This window comes from Bos mutus, chromosome 2 (assembly GCF_027580195.1).
Source record: "Bos mutus isolate GX-2022 chromosome 2, NWIPB_WYAK_1.1, whole genome shotgun sequence".
In the NCBI taxonomy this organism is placed as follows: Eukaryota; Metazoa; Chordata; class Mammalia; order Artiodactyla; family Bovidae; genus Bos; species Bos mutus.
Window position 1 is genome coordinate 97,092,201 of NC_091618.1, and position 18,838 is coordinate 97,111,038.

An 18,838-nucleotide genomic window follows, 5' to 3' on the forward strand; every position below is an offset into this window, starting at 1 on the left:
CCAAGGGAAAAAAAAAAAAAAGAAGAGGAAAAAAAGAAGAAAGAAAGGAAAGAGGAAGGGAGGAAGGAAAAAGGAAAGAAAGGAGAAATTTTTTAATCTTTGTGAATTTACAACTTTCCCTAAAGAAAAAAAAGAGTGAAATTGGTGATGGTGAAAGCAGTGGTGGTTATCAATGCTCAGATAAAGTTCAGATCCAGTTTAGATACCTCAGCTTCTCCCAGGACAGTTTTCATGACCTCCTTGCCATCTCCTATTTCTGGCTTTAGGGAAATGAACTCCTCAAGATTAAAAGAAAAAGATAACAAAATGTGAGGATGGTCTCCATGTTTCCTCCCCTGCTGACCCTTTCTGTTTATTAAAAGTATGAAAAATTATTGATGTGTATGAGATTTATATGACCTTCACATCAATTAATTTGCATTTCTTTAGTACATGCTATGAGGAGGAGATGCCTTAGAACTAGGCAGAGATGTGGACTTGATCAATTGCTTCAAATAACTTGTATTGACCACGGGCACAAAAGTCTGTAGTATATTTATGTTCAACTTAAAGGTATATTTCTTGACTGTATGTGAATGACATTCAACTGAATAGAAACTAAGATATTACAATGGAGAGATGTATAGAAAATGAAGATATAGTGACTGAAAAGATATATACGGACTCGACAGCTGTTAAAAAAACATTCGCACAGAGAAAATAGAGGCCTTCATCCAGACAACGTGAGTTTTTATGAACCATTTCCAGGTTAGTGCGTCCTTCCCAAAAGTTGCTATAGCAAGCAGCTACATAAATTTAAAAGGGTCCAAAACATCCTTAAAGAAACCACAGAGTAATTTATCATTAAAACTGCTCCTCTTCCTTTCATTAAATTTTTCCTCAAGTGAAAAGATGCTATTATTGCAAGGGTGAATCCATGAATGTATTAATATAAATATCAAACCTTCGACTGCCTCCCTACTACCACCAACTCCCCCACAAAAGAGAAGCATTTCTTTCTCTAAGCTTGTGGCTTTGAAATGTTCTCAGAATAAATAACCAAAAAGACAATGTTCTCCTTTATTTCCTTCCTCCCTTCCTCTTTCCTTTCTTTCTTCTTTTTTTCCTCTTCTTTGTGTAGTTTTAAATCTACTAAGGATACATGACCCATCTAGGGTGCAATTCCAAAACAACTTTGTTGTTGTTCCATCACCAAGTCGTGTCCGACTCTTCATGACCCTACGGACTGCAGCAGAGCAGGCCAGGTCTGCAGGCAAAACTATGAGAAAACTTTATAGGAGCAAGGGATATGGGAGATAAAAAGATCATAATGAAGAGTTCCATTCATGATGAATCAGTCTAATATAAAGAATATGTAACTGAACTTATATGTGTGAACTACATGCATGGGAAGTAGAATGGGTCGAAGGAATTACATCGCAAACACTAGTTTTATTTGTCTGACACTTCACTGTAATTCTTTATTCCCGATTACAGGGTCCCTCCACCACCACCATCACTTACCAAAGCTTGTCCTAGCCTCCTACTTCTTCACAGTGACCCTTATAAATGTTACCAGGAAAAATCCAATGAGAAGTTAATTTGGTTAGATCCCTCCATTATGCTCCACTATAGGGGGCATTATATGGTCCCCCTTCTTCACAAAGAGAATAATCATGTCAAACAGGTAGTTTCTGATAAATATGAACCTCAAGGAGGTGAACAATGGCAGAATATTTTCTTCTCTAGAGATTCAATTGAACCCTGACAGTGACAGAAATAATAGGAGAATTATTTCCGCCTTTTGACCAACTCAGATGAGGTATCGACGGGCCATTCCATCATTCGGTGCTCAATCTGTAAATGGCTATCTGCATACACGTTCTACATGTATGGCCTGATTTCATGGGTGCGGAACAGACAGGGAGCTCCACACATTAAAATATTTCCTGGCTAGTTCTCCTTGTCCTTCTGGTTTCTGGGAGGAACACTGAGAAGCTTCAAATCTTCTTTTGTCCACCAGCACCTGAATTTAAGAATAATAATTACTTTATATTTTAAGGAAATAGGAATATTAGATTGAAGAATGAAGAATATAATCTTTGGCATCAGGGGTAGGAAGAACTTTGACTCAAGCAGAGGTGAGACTAATACAATGTAGAAGAATTTAAATTGGTTTCACAGTTTTTCTTCATTTCAGGGCATGTACCAGGGTTAGTTTATTAATCTGTCATCAAAACACATATTCTTTTATTTATTCATTTTATATCAGAATATATTTGATTTACAAAGTTTTGTTAGTTTCAGATATAGAGAAAAGTGATTTAGTTATATATTCATATATCCATCTTTTTTTCAGATTCTTTTTCCATTATAGGTTATTACAGAGTATTGAGTAGAGTTCCCTGTGCTAATGTAGTAGATCCTTATTGATTATCTATTTTATATATAGTAGTGTGTATTATACTACTATTCTATTCTATTCTAGTCTAGTCAAAGCTATGGTTTTTCCAGTAGTCATGTATGGATGTGAGAGTTGGACTATAAAGAAAGCCGAGTGTCAAAGAATTGATGCTTTTGAACTGTGATGTTGGAGAAGACTCTTGAGAACCCCCTGGACTGCAAGCAGTTCAAACCAGTCAACCCTAAAGGAAATCAGTCCTGCATATTCATTGGAAGGATTGATGCTGAAGCTGAAACTCCAATGCTTTGGCCACCTGATGCAAAGAACTGATTCACTGAAAAAGACTCTGATGCTGAGAAAGATTGAAGGCAGGAGGAGGTGGGATGACAGAGAATAAGATGGTTGGATGGCATCACTGACTCGATGGACATGAGTTTGGGCAAGCTCTGGGAGTTGATGATGGATAGGGAAGCCTGGCGTGCTGCAGTCCATGGAGCCTCAAAGAGTCGGACACAACTGAGCGACTGAAATGAATTGAACTGAACTGAACTGAGTATTCTTAAATGAGGCTTCCCTGGTGGCTCAGGTGGTAAAGAACCTGTCTGCAATGAATGAGACTGAGTTTGATCCCTGGGTCAGGAAGATCCCCAAGAGAAGGAAATGGCAACCCACTCCAGTGTTCTTGCCTGGAGAATTCCATGGACAGAGGAACCTGGACAGCTACAGTCCATGGGGTTACAAAGTGTCAGACACAGCTGAGCAGCTAACACTTCACTTTTACTTTCACTTTCATTCTTCAACGATACATTTCTATAAAGAAATTAGATAGTAATTACTCAAGGAATATGTTAGTGTTTTGTTTTTTTTTAAGTCAATCTTTTCCATAAGAAAAAATGAAAGTTTCTTGGAAACAGCACCCAATCTCATAGCGGAGAGCATTGTTCAGAGAAAGCACTTAAAATATTGATGGTGAAGGAAAAGTTACACTTCTCTGTCTTAAAGTTCCAGCTAATATAATTACTCCTGCAGATAACAGGAAGACAAGAGGAGAAGGGGACGACAGAGGATGAGATGGTTAGATGGCATCACCGACTCAATGAACACGAAGTGAAGTGAAGTGAAGTTGCTCAGTCGTGCCCAACTCTTTGCCACCCCATGGTTAGTAGCCTGCACCAAGCTCCTCCGTCCATGGGATTTTCAAGGCAAGAGTATGGAGTGGGTTGCCATTTCCTTCTCCAGGGAATCTTTCCAACCCAGGGATCGAACCCAGGTCTCTCACATTGTAGACAGACGCTTTACCATCTGAGCCACCAGGGAAGTCCATGAACATGAGTTTTGGTAAACTCCGGGAGTTGGTGATTAACAGGGAGGCCTGGTGTGCTGCGGTTCATGGGGTCGCCAGGAGTCGGACCCGATTGAGCGACTGAACTGAACTGAACTAAACAGATAACACATTCACACAGAGCAGCTTGTTCACTTGAAAGGAATGACATTGAGATAATGATATTTTCAGTCAGTTCAATGTCTGTATAATGACTCCCAAAAGTATTTCAATAAACAGGTAATAGTATTTACATAATTGAGAAGAGGATGGCTTATATAGTGTAAAATCCTCAATTTAGGATTGCTTATAAATTTCACTTTCAATTTCCTATTATATCTCTATGAACAAAATTTCATGATTAAAATCAGTGTACTTGTTCCTTGAGACAAGAAATGCTTCCTATATTAATCTCTTAGAGCACAAGTTTGACTTTTTGTATGCTTACATTTCACGTGCTTTCCAAATGCAAAAATTATAGCATCCTTCAGTTTATGGGGAAAAAAATATGCCTGTCTGGCACACCTGTCAGGTGTGGGTGAGTCCTCAGAGAATGAGCTACAAATGGATTTGTTGATGTGATGGCAGAACAATTCCACAAGGGGTCCCATGAGTATTTCTCAGCATGTCCTGTCACCTTACACTGCCTAGAGCTATGAGTTTATGTTTAAAATAGAAAACCATAAAAGTTAAGAGACATCAATGGGTTTCTTTAAAGGAATTAAAATAAGGAGACTTTTCAACTCCCCAAAGAATAATACTTGGTATCTGAGTCCGCAAAATTTTATAATTACAACATGCTTTAAACTTATTAATTTTTGATAAATTCAATTATAATGTTTCGGCACTTAATCTTCCTTTAAATGTAATCCTTCAGTTTGGTTTCAATAAGTCTAATTTAGACATGCACCTAATCAATATGCATTGTTCATCCACCCTAGGTTATAGAAATAACGAATTGTTCTTTTTTTCTTTACACAACTGAGAACAGGAAGGTGAAAATTGTACTGAGGTTAAGATAGTACTCACATTTTAAAGCTGTGCACATATTTTTTGTATGGAAACTAATTATTTAAATTAGTCAAAAATAGTATGAAAATAGTGTACTGAACACCAAAAGGAAAAATCAGAAATTCTTATTATACGTACCCTTTAAAGCACTGTATGTTTTGGTAGCAAAATAGAACAAAGACACTCAGAACTTGAATGCTTTGCTGAATAGTCTATTTCCATATGAAGGTTGATAATTAGTGCAAGCATAAACTAAATAGCAAGTCTTATAAAAATGAACCCTATAAATAACAGGCTTCTCTAGCCTAGGCTTCCTGACCTTATCCTGGATGAATTTTCATGACAGTTTTGGTGCGCTCTTGATGCTATTTGACATCACCACTATTTCTCTGAGCATCTTTCTGATGTCACCTACAGTCACCAAAAATCATTTCTGCTACAAATTACAATGTAACACAGCTATGAAAGAAACAAGCAACAAAATATGACTCCTTCACGTACGAAAAGACATGTTTTAATAATAAGAAAAGAAAGTCTGACATAAAATTGTATTAAACAGAATAACTCGACTATATTAGAAAATATACTAAACTATTGAAAGTAGGAACTCTGAAAGTACAAGTTGCTCAGTCTCATCCAACTCTTTGCAACCCCATGGACTGTAGCCCTCCAGGCTCCTCTGTCCATGAGGATTCTCCAGGCAAGAATACTGGAGTGGGTTGCATGCCCTCTTCCAGGGAATCCTCCCAACCCTGGGATCGAACCAATGTCTCTATCATTGCCAGCAGATTGTTTACCATCTGAGCCACCAGGGAAGCTCAAGGTTACCAGGATATAAGCTCAATAAGTACTGAATGAGTGAATGAATGAACAAGGAAAGCTCATGCCCAATAAGGAAGTCAGTCACTTCTGTTTCAGCCATCTGATACCAAGAGGGAGACTTCAAGGATGCCAAATCTTCTGATTTTTAGTCCATGGAATTCTCTAGGCCAGAATACTGGAGTGGGTAACCTTTCCTTTCTCCAGGGGATCTTCCCAACCCAGGGATCGTACCCAGGTCTCATGCATTGCAGGCAGATTCTTTACCAGCTGAGCCACAGGGAAAGCCCAAGAATACTGGAGTGGGTAGCCTATCCCTTCTCCAGCAGATCTTTCCGAACCAGGAATTGAATCAGAGTCTCCTGCATTGCAGGTGGATTCTTTACCAACTGAGCTATCAGGAAAGCCCCAAGATAAGCCAGGTATCTATATTTTTATTTTACGACTCAATGTTTAACATTATAAAGAAATTCACTTTTTCCCCAGAAACTATATACTTCAAATGAAAGCTGTCTGTAGGTCAAATACAACCCATAAGTAGGTAGAACTCTGGGTGACTTGTTTTGCTGTTTCTATATTCATTAAAACTGGGTTTAGCTAGTAACGACAGAGCAAACTATACAGAAGTTTCCTTTTCTCTTTCATGTGAAAGAAATTTGAAGATGGGTAGTTCAATGTTTTGGCCTCCCTGGTGGCTCATCAGTAAACAAACACAGGTTCAATTGCTGGGTGGGATGATTCCCTGGAGAAGGGAGCGGCTTGGCTACCCACTCCAGTATTCTTGCCTGGAGAATGCCATGGACTGGGGAGCATAGCGGGCTACAGTTCTTGGGGTCACAAAAGAGTCAGACATGACTTAGAGACTAAACAACAAGAGTCCAGTGGTAGCAAGTTGGCTCCATGAAGTTTTTGGTCAGGCTCCTATTATCTCCCGTTTCCATTCCTGTGGTGTAGTCATTGTCCTCACAGTACAAGCAAGCTGCTGTATTTCACCCTTTACCTCCAGGCAGCATGATGGAAGATGGCATAATAAGCTATCAGTTGTGTTATAAATGAGTCTTTTCAGTTCTCCAAAACTCTGTCAGAACTTAGTCATCTGGCCACACTTACCATTAAGAGTAGCTCAAAATACTGTCACTTAGGTAGACAGCCACATCTAAGACAGCCATCTAAGTCTAGATTCTGCTACTAAATGGGTATCGGAGGAAACTAGATGTCTTTGAAATACTTATAGCTTTCGTAAACTTTGAGCCATTAGATTTTTTCCATTAGAAAAAGAACACATGTGCAGCAAAACAGACAGCATAAAAATTTATAAGGGAAGAACTGAATAATGTCCTTAACCTGGTAGCTCTCCAATATCAACTCCACATGTTAAGAAAATGTATAAGTTTTGTGAATTCACCCATTGCCAAAAGTTACTTTGAAGCTTGATGTTTTGCTCTTTTGTTGTGAAATATAACAAATACACAGAAAAGTGCATATAATATACATGTACAGCATATAAATTCCCATACATCTCTGGCCCCCTTATCCCTTCCCTGTTCCCCACTCAAGAGGCAAGTCACATGATCAGATCCTTTCCCATCCCCCAGGGTATCATTATCCTGATTTGGGGAATAATCATTTCTCTGTCCTTGTGCTGTTTTCCCCAGAATCCCTTTTCCTGTATTGTTACAGGTTAAAGTTGGGATATTCGCATGTGTTGTGCTGCTTAGTTGCTCAGTCCTGTCCCACTCTTTGAGACCCCATGGACTATAGCCCGCCAGCCTCCTCTGTCCATGGGGATTCTCCAGCAAGAATACTGGTGTGGGTTGCCATGCCATTCTCCAGGGAATCTTCCCAACCCAAGGATCAAACCCAGGACTCCTACATTGCAGGTTGATTCTTTATGTCTGAGATACCAGGGAAGCCTGGGGTATTTGCATATAATGTTCATAGATGAGAATGACTTGCTATTTCTTTTTTCATACTGTCTTTGTTGGGTTTTGATATCAAAGTTATGCACAGAATGGGTTAAGGAGTGTTTCCTCTTTGTGCATGGTTTGGAGGAGTTTGTGTAATAATTACACAATTATCTATTCCTGGAAATTTAGCAGAATTTTGTGATAGAACCTCTTGGGCTTTGAAATGTTCCTTACAGATATGTCATAAGACTATTATAATTTATGTTATAATTTTCTAAAAGTTAGGTTGTTCATAAATCATGTTGTTTCAGCCTCATGTAGTCTCACTGTTTTTTTTTAATCTATTTATTCTATTACCAAGACAATAGTATATTAAAATCCCCTTCTGAGATCATGGACTTCTCTATTTTTCCTTATACATCTGTAAATATTTTCTCTGAGACCATATTCTTAAGTACACAGAAATTTTAATTTATTAAGAATCCCTCATAAATTGAAACTTTAGTCATTAAAAAGTGATCTTTTTTAACTCTAGTAATATTTTTTGCATTGAAGTTAATTTTACCTAATAGAAATGTCAACATTTTTATTTAATATATGCATTGTATATTAATGCACATATATCACATATATGTATATCAAACCTTCTTATACTTTCCTCTAATTATCATCCTCTCTTCCATATTTTCTATTATGTATTCTCTATATTACTGCATACAAAATAGTGTCTTCTGACCCATATTTCAGATCCCTAATTCTCTCTTCAGTTGCTGTTGTACCAATTGTTGTTAAACCTATACATTAAGTTTCTAATTTTTGTTACTGTATTTTTAATTTTAAAAAGTTTTCTTCTTTTATTGTTCAAATCTACTAGTCCATTATTTTTTTTTTACAATTTCCTATTCTCTAAGAAATGTTTTAAATTTTCCTTTTGCTTCTTTAAACTTAGAAGAATGGGTGCTCTATAATTATTGTCTGATAACTCCAACATATGAAACCTTGTGCTCTCTTCCGCTGGCTCATGCTCATGTCATTTTGAACCCCTGTGAACTTGGAGTGCTTGTTCTTCATTATGTACTTCTCATGTCCTTGCAAAAGTGTTTGTGTGTTTCTCTCTGAGACCTAATATTAAATTACCTTTCTCCAGAGAGTCTGAACTTTCTTCTGGCAGGCCACTGGGGACACTATTAATCTGGGTCAATTTTTTTTTTTTAAGTTTTTCTTCTGAAGAGTTTCACTCGGGCAATGGAAACTCAGGTGTAAAATCTCTGTGATGGCTAGACTATGTCCACATCTTTCCAAAAATAAGGTTTTGGGTTTGTTTTAAAGTTGTTTATCTTTATTTGTTTTTTTTTTTTTTTTTTTTTGCCTGTTCTGCTTAGTAATAAATCCAAGCCTCCTCCCTGGGGTTAGAAGGAGATGAATTTACATCCATTTTAAACTGGTAGTAAGGAAGAGACTTTTGATATTTCTGCTAAACATGGCAGTTTTTATTAGACGACTCAAATTGAGCCACCCATGTTTTTTCACTTTTCTCTGAATCATGAGATTGCTAGTAGCAAAACCCAACATTTCCCTTGCTAGAAAAAGCAGATATGCAGGAGGAAAAAACGTTCCAAATAAGAGTATCAGAAAGTTAGATAATAATACTTAAACAACGATGATGTTCACTGACTCTCAGGAAAAGAAAACTGAAAGTAGGCTGTTGACACTGTTGAGTCTGTATGTTAACAAATCAAAGAACCTATTTCCAGATTTCTTATCATATTAAGGCTGTGAACTCCTTCATTGGTTAAGATATTATCTAAGTGTCTGACACTTATAGTTGAAAACATCCTCCTTTAACTTTTACCAATCCAATGGGTGGAAAAAAATGGTATGTTACTTCAGTTTGCATCTCCCCGGCATTTATTTTTTCAGTACTTGATCATCTTTTCAATACTTGACCATTTTGAATATTTTCTTCTATAAAATTTCTGTAAAATGTGTTTTTTGCCCCTTTTTTTTCATTTAACACTCTCCTCCCTCTTTTCACTTTTTCTCTTGCCAGGTACATGGATACACACACACACACACACACACACACACAGGCTCATTATTTTTTAAATAGTTACCTTTTTCTCTAGTCATATATAATACAAATATTTCTATCCCATATTTCATTTATCTTTGGTTTCACTTATGTTATCTTTTATTATTCATTTTTATTTTAGTTTCCATGTAGTCAATTATGTCTTTTCCTTTTATAACAGTTGGATTTCCTGTCTTATTTAAAACAGCTTCCATACTGTAAAGTCATAAAAATCTTTTTTCCCTAAATTTTCCTCTGACATTTAAATTGTTTTATGTTTCACAATTAGATATTTAATCAAGCTGTAATTTATTTTTGTATACGGTATGACACTGTGGTACAGCCCTGTCGTCTTCCAGATGGATAGATAATTACGCCAGCATCATTTCAAAAATAAACCATCATGGAATTTCCACTTCTGCCAAGTTACACTTTAGATGTCCACAGAAGCCCTTCTTAGTATGGCATACACAAAAATGCTGAATAAAACACAAATGAAAAATGTTTTTCTATTATATGATTAACCTGGTGGGGAAATAAATGAATTACTCAGCAACCAAAAATAAAATTCAGATCCAAAGAGATATCTGAGCACTAGGATGGCCATTTACCCTGGAGGCATCTGCCAGTCCTTGGTAGTTAAGTGCTTAGTTTATCAGACTTATATCACAAGATCAGGAGATAAAACATGGTTCCTGAAATCACAAAAGATCAGGTCAGAGATCCTAGTATAAATCAGTTAAATATGAATGGTATTACGTTGAAAATAAAACTAAGTAGAAAATGTTCTGCAGAGAGACACTGGGTCTATATTCATCTATTTGTTTGTCTCAATCTTCACTTTCAGTAGAGCAGAAAAAAAATCTCTTCAAGAGATTCTCACCATAAGTGTGCATCTGTATAGGCACAGAATTCATGCTATATGTTGGCAAAAAAAAAAAAAACAACTAATCAAAACACTGATGAGATTTCAGTTGGTAGCACCTCCAGATACCTGGCAGAAACTAATACAAATCTGCTCTGGAGGAATATATTTTAAAATAGGCCTCAAAAGTTTCCTCCAGATATGATTCTCAAAACATGAGCTCACAATCAAAAAATTACAAAACACACAAGGAAAGTGGCCAACCAAGAATAGAAATCAGCAGATTCAAATTCATAGAAGCTGTAGATATTAAAATGACCAGAGACTCAAACATTAGAAAATATAGGGAAAAGGGTTTAAGAAGCTTTAAGAATAGATACAAAAGGCCCAACTTAAACTAAATCAGTGATGAAACTGTGAAATTTATTAGAGGGCTCACAGACAGAACCCATTACAGGGACACACACCCAAAATATCTCTTGGAACTTTTTCAAAAAAATGGAACTCTTTCATTTATTATTTGTTTTTTTCACCCTACAAACAACCTCCCTCCTCCATCCTCCACCCAAAAAAGTACACATTTGGGTAAATAAGTCTTTTTTTTTATTGAAATGTAAATATTCTTTAAGAGTTAAGAATATATCATTTACTTTTGAAGCTGAATTTTTCCTACCAAAGTGGATTCTATCTTAATTTAAGAGGAAGTTGTGAATGACAATCTGCATGAGTTACTGTGAAAGAAATTTAATAAAGCCTGAGAAGTAGTAAATCTAAAGTCACTGGAGTCAGGGCAAGACAAGCAGCCTCTGGAAAGGTGGGTAGATATTTTTGGAGTTTAAAAGAGTTGTTTTAATCTGGTCTAAAAATAAACAGTAATAAGAAATTAGGTTACACTGCATAAAATATGTTTCTCTTAATTGATTTGCATTGCTTGTATTTAATTGTAATTTTTAAATATATTTGGTATGCTGCCTAATGAAAATAATAACATATTTGCTATTAGTAGAGACATGAACTCCAAGCACTAGTCAAAACACAACTGTTTTTGGAAATGGTTGCTGGCTTTCAAGTTTACATAAGAAAAAACCCTCTAAATATTTGTGATAATAGTTGAACTTGAAGGTCACTCCAGTGACATCAAATATATCTAACAGAATAAGCTCCAGGGAAACAAGCAATTTTTTCTAATGTTATATGTCTACCAAACTATAAAATTACTTCTATCAAAAAAATTAACTCCTAAGGATTAAACCCACATACAATGTCAAAGAAGTACTTTTTTAAGGGCAAGTGATTGAATTTCATGTGATCTAAATCAAATCTTGGTTACAATGATCCAAATTAATTTGACTCTAATCCAATTTAGTATTAAAAATGAATGGGTAAGGTTTTAAAAGGCCATTAAAAAAAAACATTGTAAATTAAAATAGTAACTAGATTCTTAATATCAACAGATTGTTGAACTAGTAAATTAAAATAATAAATGTCCTTGCTGCATTTAAAATTACATTTTAAATATCAACTAAGCAGTGTTTCTTAAACTGTAAACACGTAAGCAACTTGTGGGATATGATTAGAATTTTTACTTAATGAAAGCACATGGAGTACCTTGCACATTTTACAAGTAAGAATATTTTGTAAAATTCTTATTTCAGATATGTGTGCATATGGGGGAAATTATACAAAATGTGTTTCTGTGTGTCACAATGGAAACCTGTACAAAAGCTACTAGTCTAAGAAGAATTAGAATCAAACACTTAAAAGGATTTTAGGAGGGCAAGAGTTTGTGGCTACAGATTTCCAGGTGCTGAGTTATAAGGACACCATCAGGAAGAGGAACTGGGGAGAAAACAGTCACAAGATGTATTCAGGGTAGGAATTTTGTCACAAAGAAATATAGTCAGAGATCAAGCATCATAAGCAGGACTCAAGGACAGAAAAGAGACAGCTGAAACATGACAAGAGTAGGCACTATGTCTGCACCAAGTCAGCCATCCAGAAATGACCCCATAGTCGGGTGATGGCTAAAAGAGCCAAGAGGTACCCACTGGGTTTCCAGCTGCAACTGAAAAGAGAATCCCAGGTTTTCTTCAACCTGTTCTGGTCACCTCTCCCCCTTTTCTTCTACCATTTTACTCATGAGTACGATGCAGTGTATTAAGTACTGTAGATATGTCACACTGTCTGCTTTTCAGAGCACGTTTATATATTTCATATATATGTGATCACATTTGAAATTGATAAATTCTCTTTAGGCAAAGCAGGTGATATCAGCCACACTTATTGATGACACAAAAACAGCAAAGTTACTGGCACTGGCTGTGTCACTGCTCAGTCTGAGGGTTCCCAACTCCTCTCCAACAGATGCTGTTCCAGACACAGCTAATAACCACTCAGCACTACCTCACAGAGAACAATCCAATCCAAGATGACTGCACATGCAAGCCTACTCAACTGAATGTCAATTTGCCATACCATGCCACTAAAAACGCCACTAAAAGAAACAAATTCTTAGTTTAGTAAAAGAAATTTGATATCATTAAATGTCACAAAGCATTTCTTTGTAGACAAATTAATTACTAGCGTATATACCTTCCCAGTTATAAGTAACCTTTGAAAATTAATCAAGGTAATCCATTATATCAGTAGAGAAATCATGTTATAATCTCAATAAATCCATGAAAATACTTGAAATTATTAATATTCATTCATGATTTTTAAAAAGACTTTCCCCAAACTAGGAATAAAAGCAAATTTCTTCAGTTGATAACAATGGTCTACCAAAAAACAAACAAACAAAAAAAAAACCCTTCATACTTGATGGTAAAAGAGTGAGGGCATTCCTCCTAGAACCAGGAAAAAGACAAGAATATTTAACCACTCCTACTCATCATCATATTGGTAATCTTAGCCAGTGCAAAAAAAGAAAGAAAAAAATAAAATAAAATGCATAGAGACCAGAAAGGAAGATGTAAAATTGGCTGTACTGACAGACAAAATTATTCTGTATGTAGAAAATGTCAAAGAAATTTTTTAAAAGCTACTAGAATATGTTATTCTCATAAGCTTATAGGATATAAGGCCAATATATAAAATTAATTTTATTTTCATATACTGGCAGTTAACATTTAGAAATTGAAATGTCAAAAATACTATTTATGATAGCATCTAAAAACATGCAATACTTAGAGAAAAATCCAAGAAAATATGTATAAGATGTGTTTTCTGATAACTATAAGACACTAAGAGTAACTGAAGTAAAACTAAATAAATGGAAAAACATACTATGTTCATGGATCAAAAAAGTTAACATTGTTACATGACAATTTTCTCCAACTAATCCATACTCAACTCAATCTAATAAAAATTTCAGCATTGTATTTTTATGAAAGTTCTCAAAATGATTCTAAAATTTATTTTTTCCACTTTTTCTTTTTTTGTCTGTGCAGTGGTATGCTGGAGTTACCTGACCAGGGATCAAACCTGTGCACTCTGCAGTGGGACTGTAGTCTTGACTACTGGACTTCCAGGGAAGTACCAATTCCAAAATGGAAACGCAAATAACTTAGGATAGCAAATCAACTTGAACATAAATAAAGTTGGAAGGGTCATATTATCTGATTTGAATACTTACTATAAAGCTATAATAATCAAGAGTGTTTCATAGTGGCATAAGTATAGACATTTGGAGGCCAGAAATATACCATATACATATGGTCACTTTATTTTCAATCAAAAGGTCAAAGAAATTGAAAGGATGGATTTTGCAATAAATTGATACTGGGAACAACTTCAAATACACATGGAAAAAATAAATATTCCACCTAACCTCACAAAATAACAAAAATTAAATTTAAACTAAACATGGGCTTAAATGTAAAAGCTCAAATGTTAAAATTCCTAGAAGAAGCCATAAAAGAAAATATTTATGACCTCTGGATAGATAAAGATTTCTTAGGACATCAAATAAATGAACCATTAATATTTTTTAAAAAAATAAAATGCACTTCATCAAATTTTGATCTTCTACTCTCCAAAAGACGCCTTTAAGGAAACAAAATGTCAAAATCCACAGAATGTGAGAAAATCCTCATAATACACCTATCAGATAAAGGACTTGTATTCAGAATATATAAAGAATCTTAAAGTCATCCATAAGAAGATAAATGAATTTAATGTGCAAAAGATTTGACACTTTATAAAGAAAGAAACATAAATGTCTAATATGCACAAGAAAAAAAATAATTTAACATGATTAACCATTAAGGCAATGCAAATGAAAACCACAGTGAAATACCACTACATAATCACTGGAATGTCCACAATTAAAAAGACTGATTATACTAAGTGCTGGGAAAATATGGACCAACTAGAACTATCAGACATTTCTATTGGGGATACAAAATGGTACAAGCAATTTGAAAACTATTTGGGAGATTAAATTTAAAAATTAAACATATAGTTATCATACAACCCTTCAATTCTACTCAGATATTTTCTCGAGAAGATGACATATATCCAAAGACTTGTACCCAGTTGTTCATAGCAGCTTTGTTAACAACAGCCTCCAGATGGAAACAACCTGAATCCCCATTGTGGATGGGTGTGTAAAAAGAACAAAGCAAAACATACAAAGAGATATTACCCAGCAGCCAAAAGGGAACAAGGTGCATGAATAAATCTCAAAAATAGGATGAATGAAAAGAGTCAAGTGCAAAATAATCTCCTCCATAGGACTCCTCTGATGTGAAACTCCAGGAAAAATAAATCTAATCTACAGGGATCAGAAAATCAGTTTCCTGGCTTTGGTGAAAGTGGAGACTGACTGAGAACATTTTGAGATAATAGAAATGTGGCAGTTACATAAATGTATGTGTCAAAACACATCGAACCATATACTTAAGATGTGTGCATTTCATTATATCTAAATTATACCTCATAAAATTGTTTGTTTTTTTAAGAAAGGCTGGTTCCCAACTGGACTTGAAGGTAGAATACAGGCATCTCAGTAGTTAGGCAGAATTTAGAGCTGAACTGGGAAGGATTCACATCCTGACTGCACTCAGTACCTTTAATTGGCCCAGCTGTATGTGAAACATTTTGTCCTCCTAGACATTTTGTTGCACAGTATTATCTTGTACCCCTACTGACTGGCAGAACATGTTCTTATGGATAATTCTTTATCGAGAAGACACATTAAAGACGTCATTGCCACAGACTAATATGGAGACTTTCCTTCCCCTCCGTCTTTTTGATCTTGGTCATGGGAAGAACATCATCAAATACAGGGGATCTTCATGTCTCTAGTCTACCAAAATCAGGGAAGAAAGTATATGGAAAATAAATTCTCGTATCACAATAGGTATCAAATGACTACCAAACCAAGGAAGTCTATGGAATCTGAGACAGAATAATTGCGGTGTAAAATCTAAGACTCCTAGTAGCTTTCAGGGATGAAACATTCCAAGTGTGACTTCTGAGGTTATAACACATAGGACAATGCTTTAGAATAATGTTTCCCAAAGAATCAGACAAGTATCAAAGGTGGTATATGAAATGATTTTATTGAAGTGGTAAACCAATATGATACTAAATAACATTAAATCACACAAGATTTTCTTCCCTGGTTCTCCTAGTTTTTCTGATTATGTATCAAAATGTCTCATTTCATGTCAGTATGTTTTTAACATGAGTATCTTCTCTTGAAAAGAAAATGTAAAATAGCTACCAGAAATACAGTCAGTACATTTGTTTGTTTATTTACTTATTTATCTTCTATTTATGCCAAGTAAACTTGTTTTTTGCATAAAGTAAATGTTCTCCAGTAAAAAGAAAAAAAAAGGAGCTGTTAATTTATTAATAATAATAATACATTAAAAATACTATAGTAGAATATGGTGATATATGAATATCTGAGACTGGATAACAGTACTTTCAAATGTTCATTTGTGAAGAAGAATATCTATCTCTGTGTAGATACTAACATATTAAAGAAAATTTACTATCAGGACATTTTCATGTTATAAATTAGTTTTTAATTTGAATTGCTTACCTCTTTAATAGTCCCTCAAATTTCAGATTCCAGATAAAAGACCAGATTAAGATTTTTGTATCTTATAAATTAGGATGAAACTCCATGAAATTGTGGGAAAGGCAGCAATATATTCACCCAATAATAGAGGGTCAAATTCTACTCTTTCTGCTAACAAGTGCTCTCACTTGAGTGTGGGCAGACAAAGAAGATATGCAGAAGGCACCCATGAAAAAAAGATTCTGTTTCCATAAAAGTTGGCAATCTACTATTTTTAGTTTTGCTCTCTTTTCTCTTCTTTTTTCTTGGTATACATTTTAATTTCTCTCCTTTAAAAGGATACATAAAAGTTTATATTTTATTCTAGGTTCATTAATCACTTCAAAAAATACAATTCATGAGGACAGATTTCTTCAAAATTGTTATGCTGTTGTCAGTGTTTCGACAGTCTTGTACAATTTTTTAAAAAATCAACCTCAGCTAGGCTGTAGAGAATTTTAGCAAAAAAATAGAAAGAACTGTAAAACAGATTTTCTTATTTAAAGAAACATAAGACAGTTTGATTTCTATCATGCTTATAATTTCCCAAGAGTAAAATGAAATTTGGAATGAACAAAGATAAACCCTTTACCTGTTGGAAGGTGCAGTGTTATGTTGTTGCAAAAATCTGTGAAGCAGCATTCCGTTTTGGTAACATTGTTGGAACTATGACAGAAGACTTGTGCATTTAATTCTGGGAGAGAGACACAGGACTTGATCACCTGTTCCTTTCCATTGGTTAACATAACAGAAGCCCAACATGCTCCTTCTGTTTGGCAGGTAAAGTTTGAAGAGTCACACAAAAGACAAACACACTTCAAACCTGGAAAAGATAAGGCAAAACGCTTTAAGATGCGAAAGTTATCATGCAAAGAAAGTCAATCTTAATGAAAACTGAGAGACAGTTTAATAGCACTGGATAAAACATACATGCTAAAGCTGTTACTCTCTCTCAGTCATGTGCTTTATCAAAAGTGTTGCCCAATCATCACTTACTATTGCTTATATTTTTATAAGCAATCTCTTCAGTTGATACTGTATTTTTAAACAAGTTTCTCACCCTTGGTGTAAATCCCTCCTTTTTAAACTCAACCAGCTCATTCCTAAATCAGTAGTCCCTATGAAACACCAGGATACAGTAACACAGCAACCCAGAAGTGCAGTCCAGCATCATCTATAGAGCATTCAAGCACTGTTTAAGGCGCTCACTACCCAAGCAATCCAGTGTATTCTGTTCATGTACGATTTCTCCTTTAAACTTTAAAGTCAATGTGCTAAAAACACAAAGCTAACCGCAGACAGTCACAGCTTTAAAAACCTGTGTGACTCTTTACATTTATATTCTATGATATTTTAACAGTATTGTATTGTCACAGTGCCTTTAAGGCATTGATGAGCCATTATATATCCCCCTTTTCACTAAAGAATACATCTTAGAATGAGTCATTTGAAGATAGACCATGACCTTCAGGCAAGTTTCTTTGAATGAATACATCTATTCAATAGAGCAAAACACATCAATGTAGAATGCAATAAATCTACATCAATAAAAATTAGACTTTGTTAATCTGTTCCCTTCACAAGTTTCCACATTCCCCACTTAATAAACACACACACACACACACACACACCCCACATTAACTCACATGATCAAAGTAGTAGAGTACTTCTGTTCTGATGTAAAATATCTATCATGAACAATCCAGTGGTTGTGAGTAACTTATTCAAATTTCATTTGAATTACTTTTAAATAGAACAGTACTGAATAACCCTTTTGTATCATTACTTAATGAAGGTTTTTGTTAAATCACAATACCCCCCTGCAATATCTGAATGTCCAAAGTTTTTCCATCCAACTGTTTTTACTCAAATTAGTCTTAAAATTGCTAATTACTCAAATTGGAGCTGATTTTATACCTGTAAAATATTTGATACATTAATGGCTATTTTTATACTCAACTTCAAATATCAATGTAAGCAATACAGATAATATTTCTATATAATTGCATGTGTAAGAAAGAAAAACCACATATTGATTAATAGAAATTCTCTCTTCTTTTGATAATTTTTCTTGACCAGTAAAATACTGTCTCTATAACCATTTTTATTATTACATACTAAGGGACTTAAAATCATGAAATAAAATACCATTTTGTTATCAACACTGGACCAAGCATAACAGGTTACTCTTCTATTTATACCACTGGTTATCAATGTAAATAAATATAATCTTTTGTTGATATTTATTTGCTGTGGTAGAACCTTATAATGTAGACTGACTGGGATTCAATAGAACTAGATATATAAAATGTAGATGATTTGAAAATGTTTTAAGTCACTTTTTCTGCAGAAAACAGAGCTCATATAATTAAGATCCATCCACCTAGGTAT

General features: G+C 34.9%; 1 protein-coding gene across 1 annotated transcript in view; it reads right to left on the bottom strand.

Annotated features, from left to right (window-relative positions):
* ACVR1C (activin A receptor type 1C) overlaps positions 1-18,838 on the bottom strand; it is an 82,201-nt gene that overhangs the window by 35,261 nt on the left and 28,102 nt on the right. Inside the window, exon 2 of the mRNA XM_005906375.2 lies at positions 17,040-17,270. Within this exon, the coding sequence (XP_005906437.1) occupies positions 17,040-17,270 (231 nt within the window). The remainder of the gene's footprint in view (positions 1-17,039; positions 17,271-18,838) is intronic.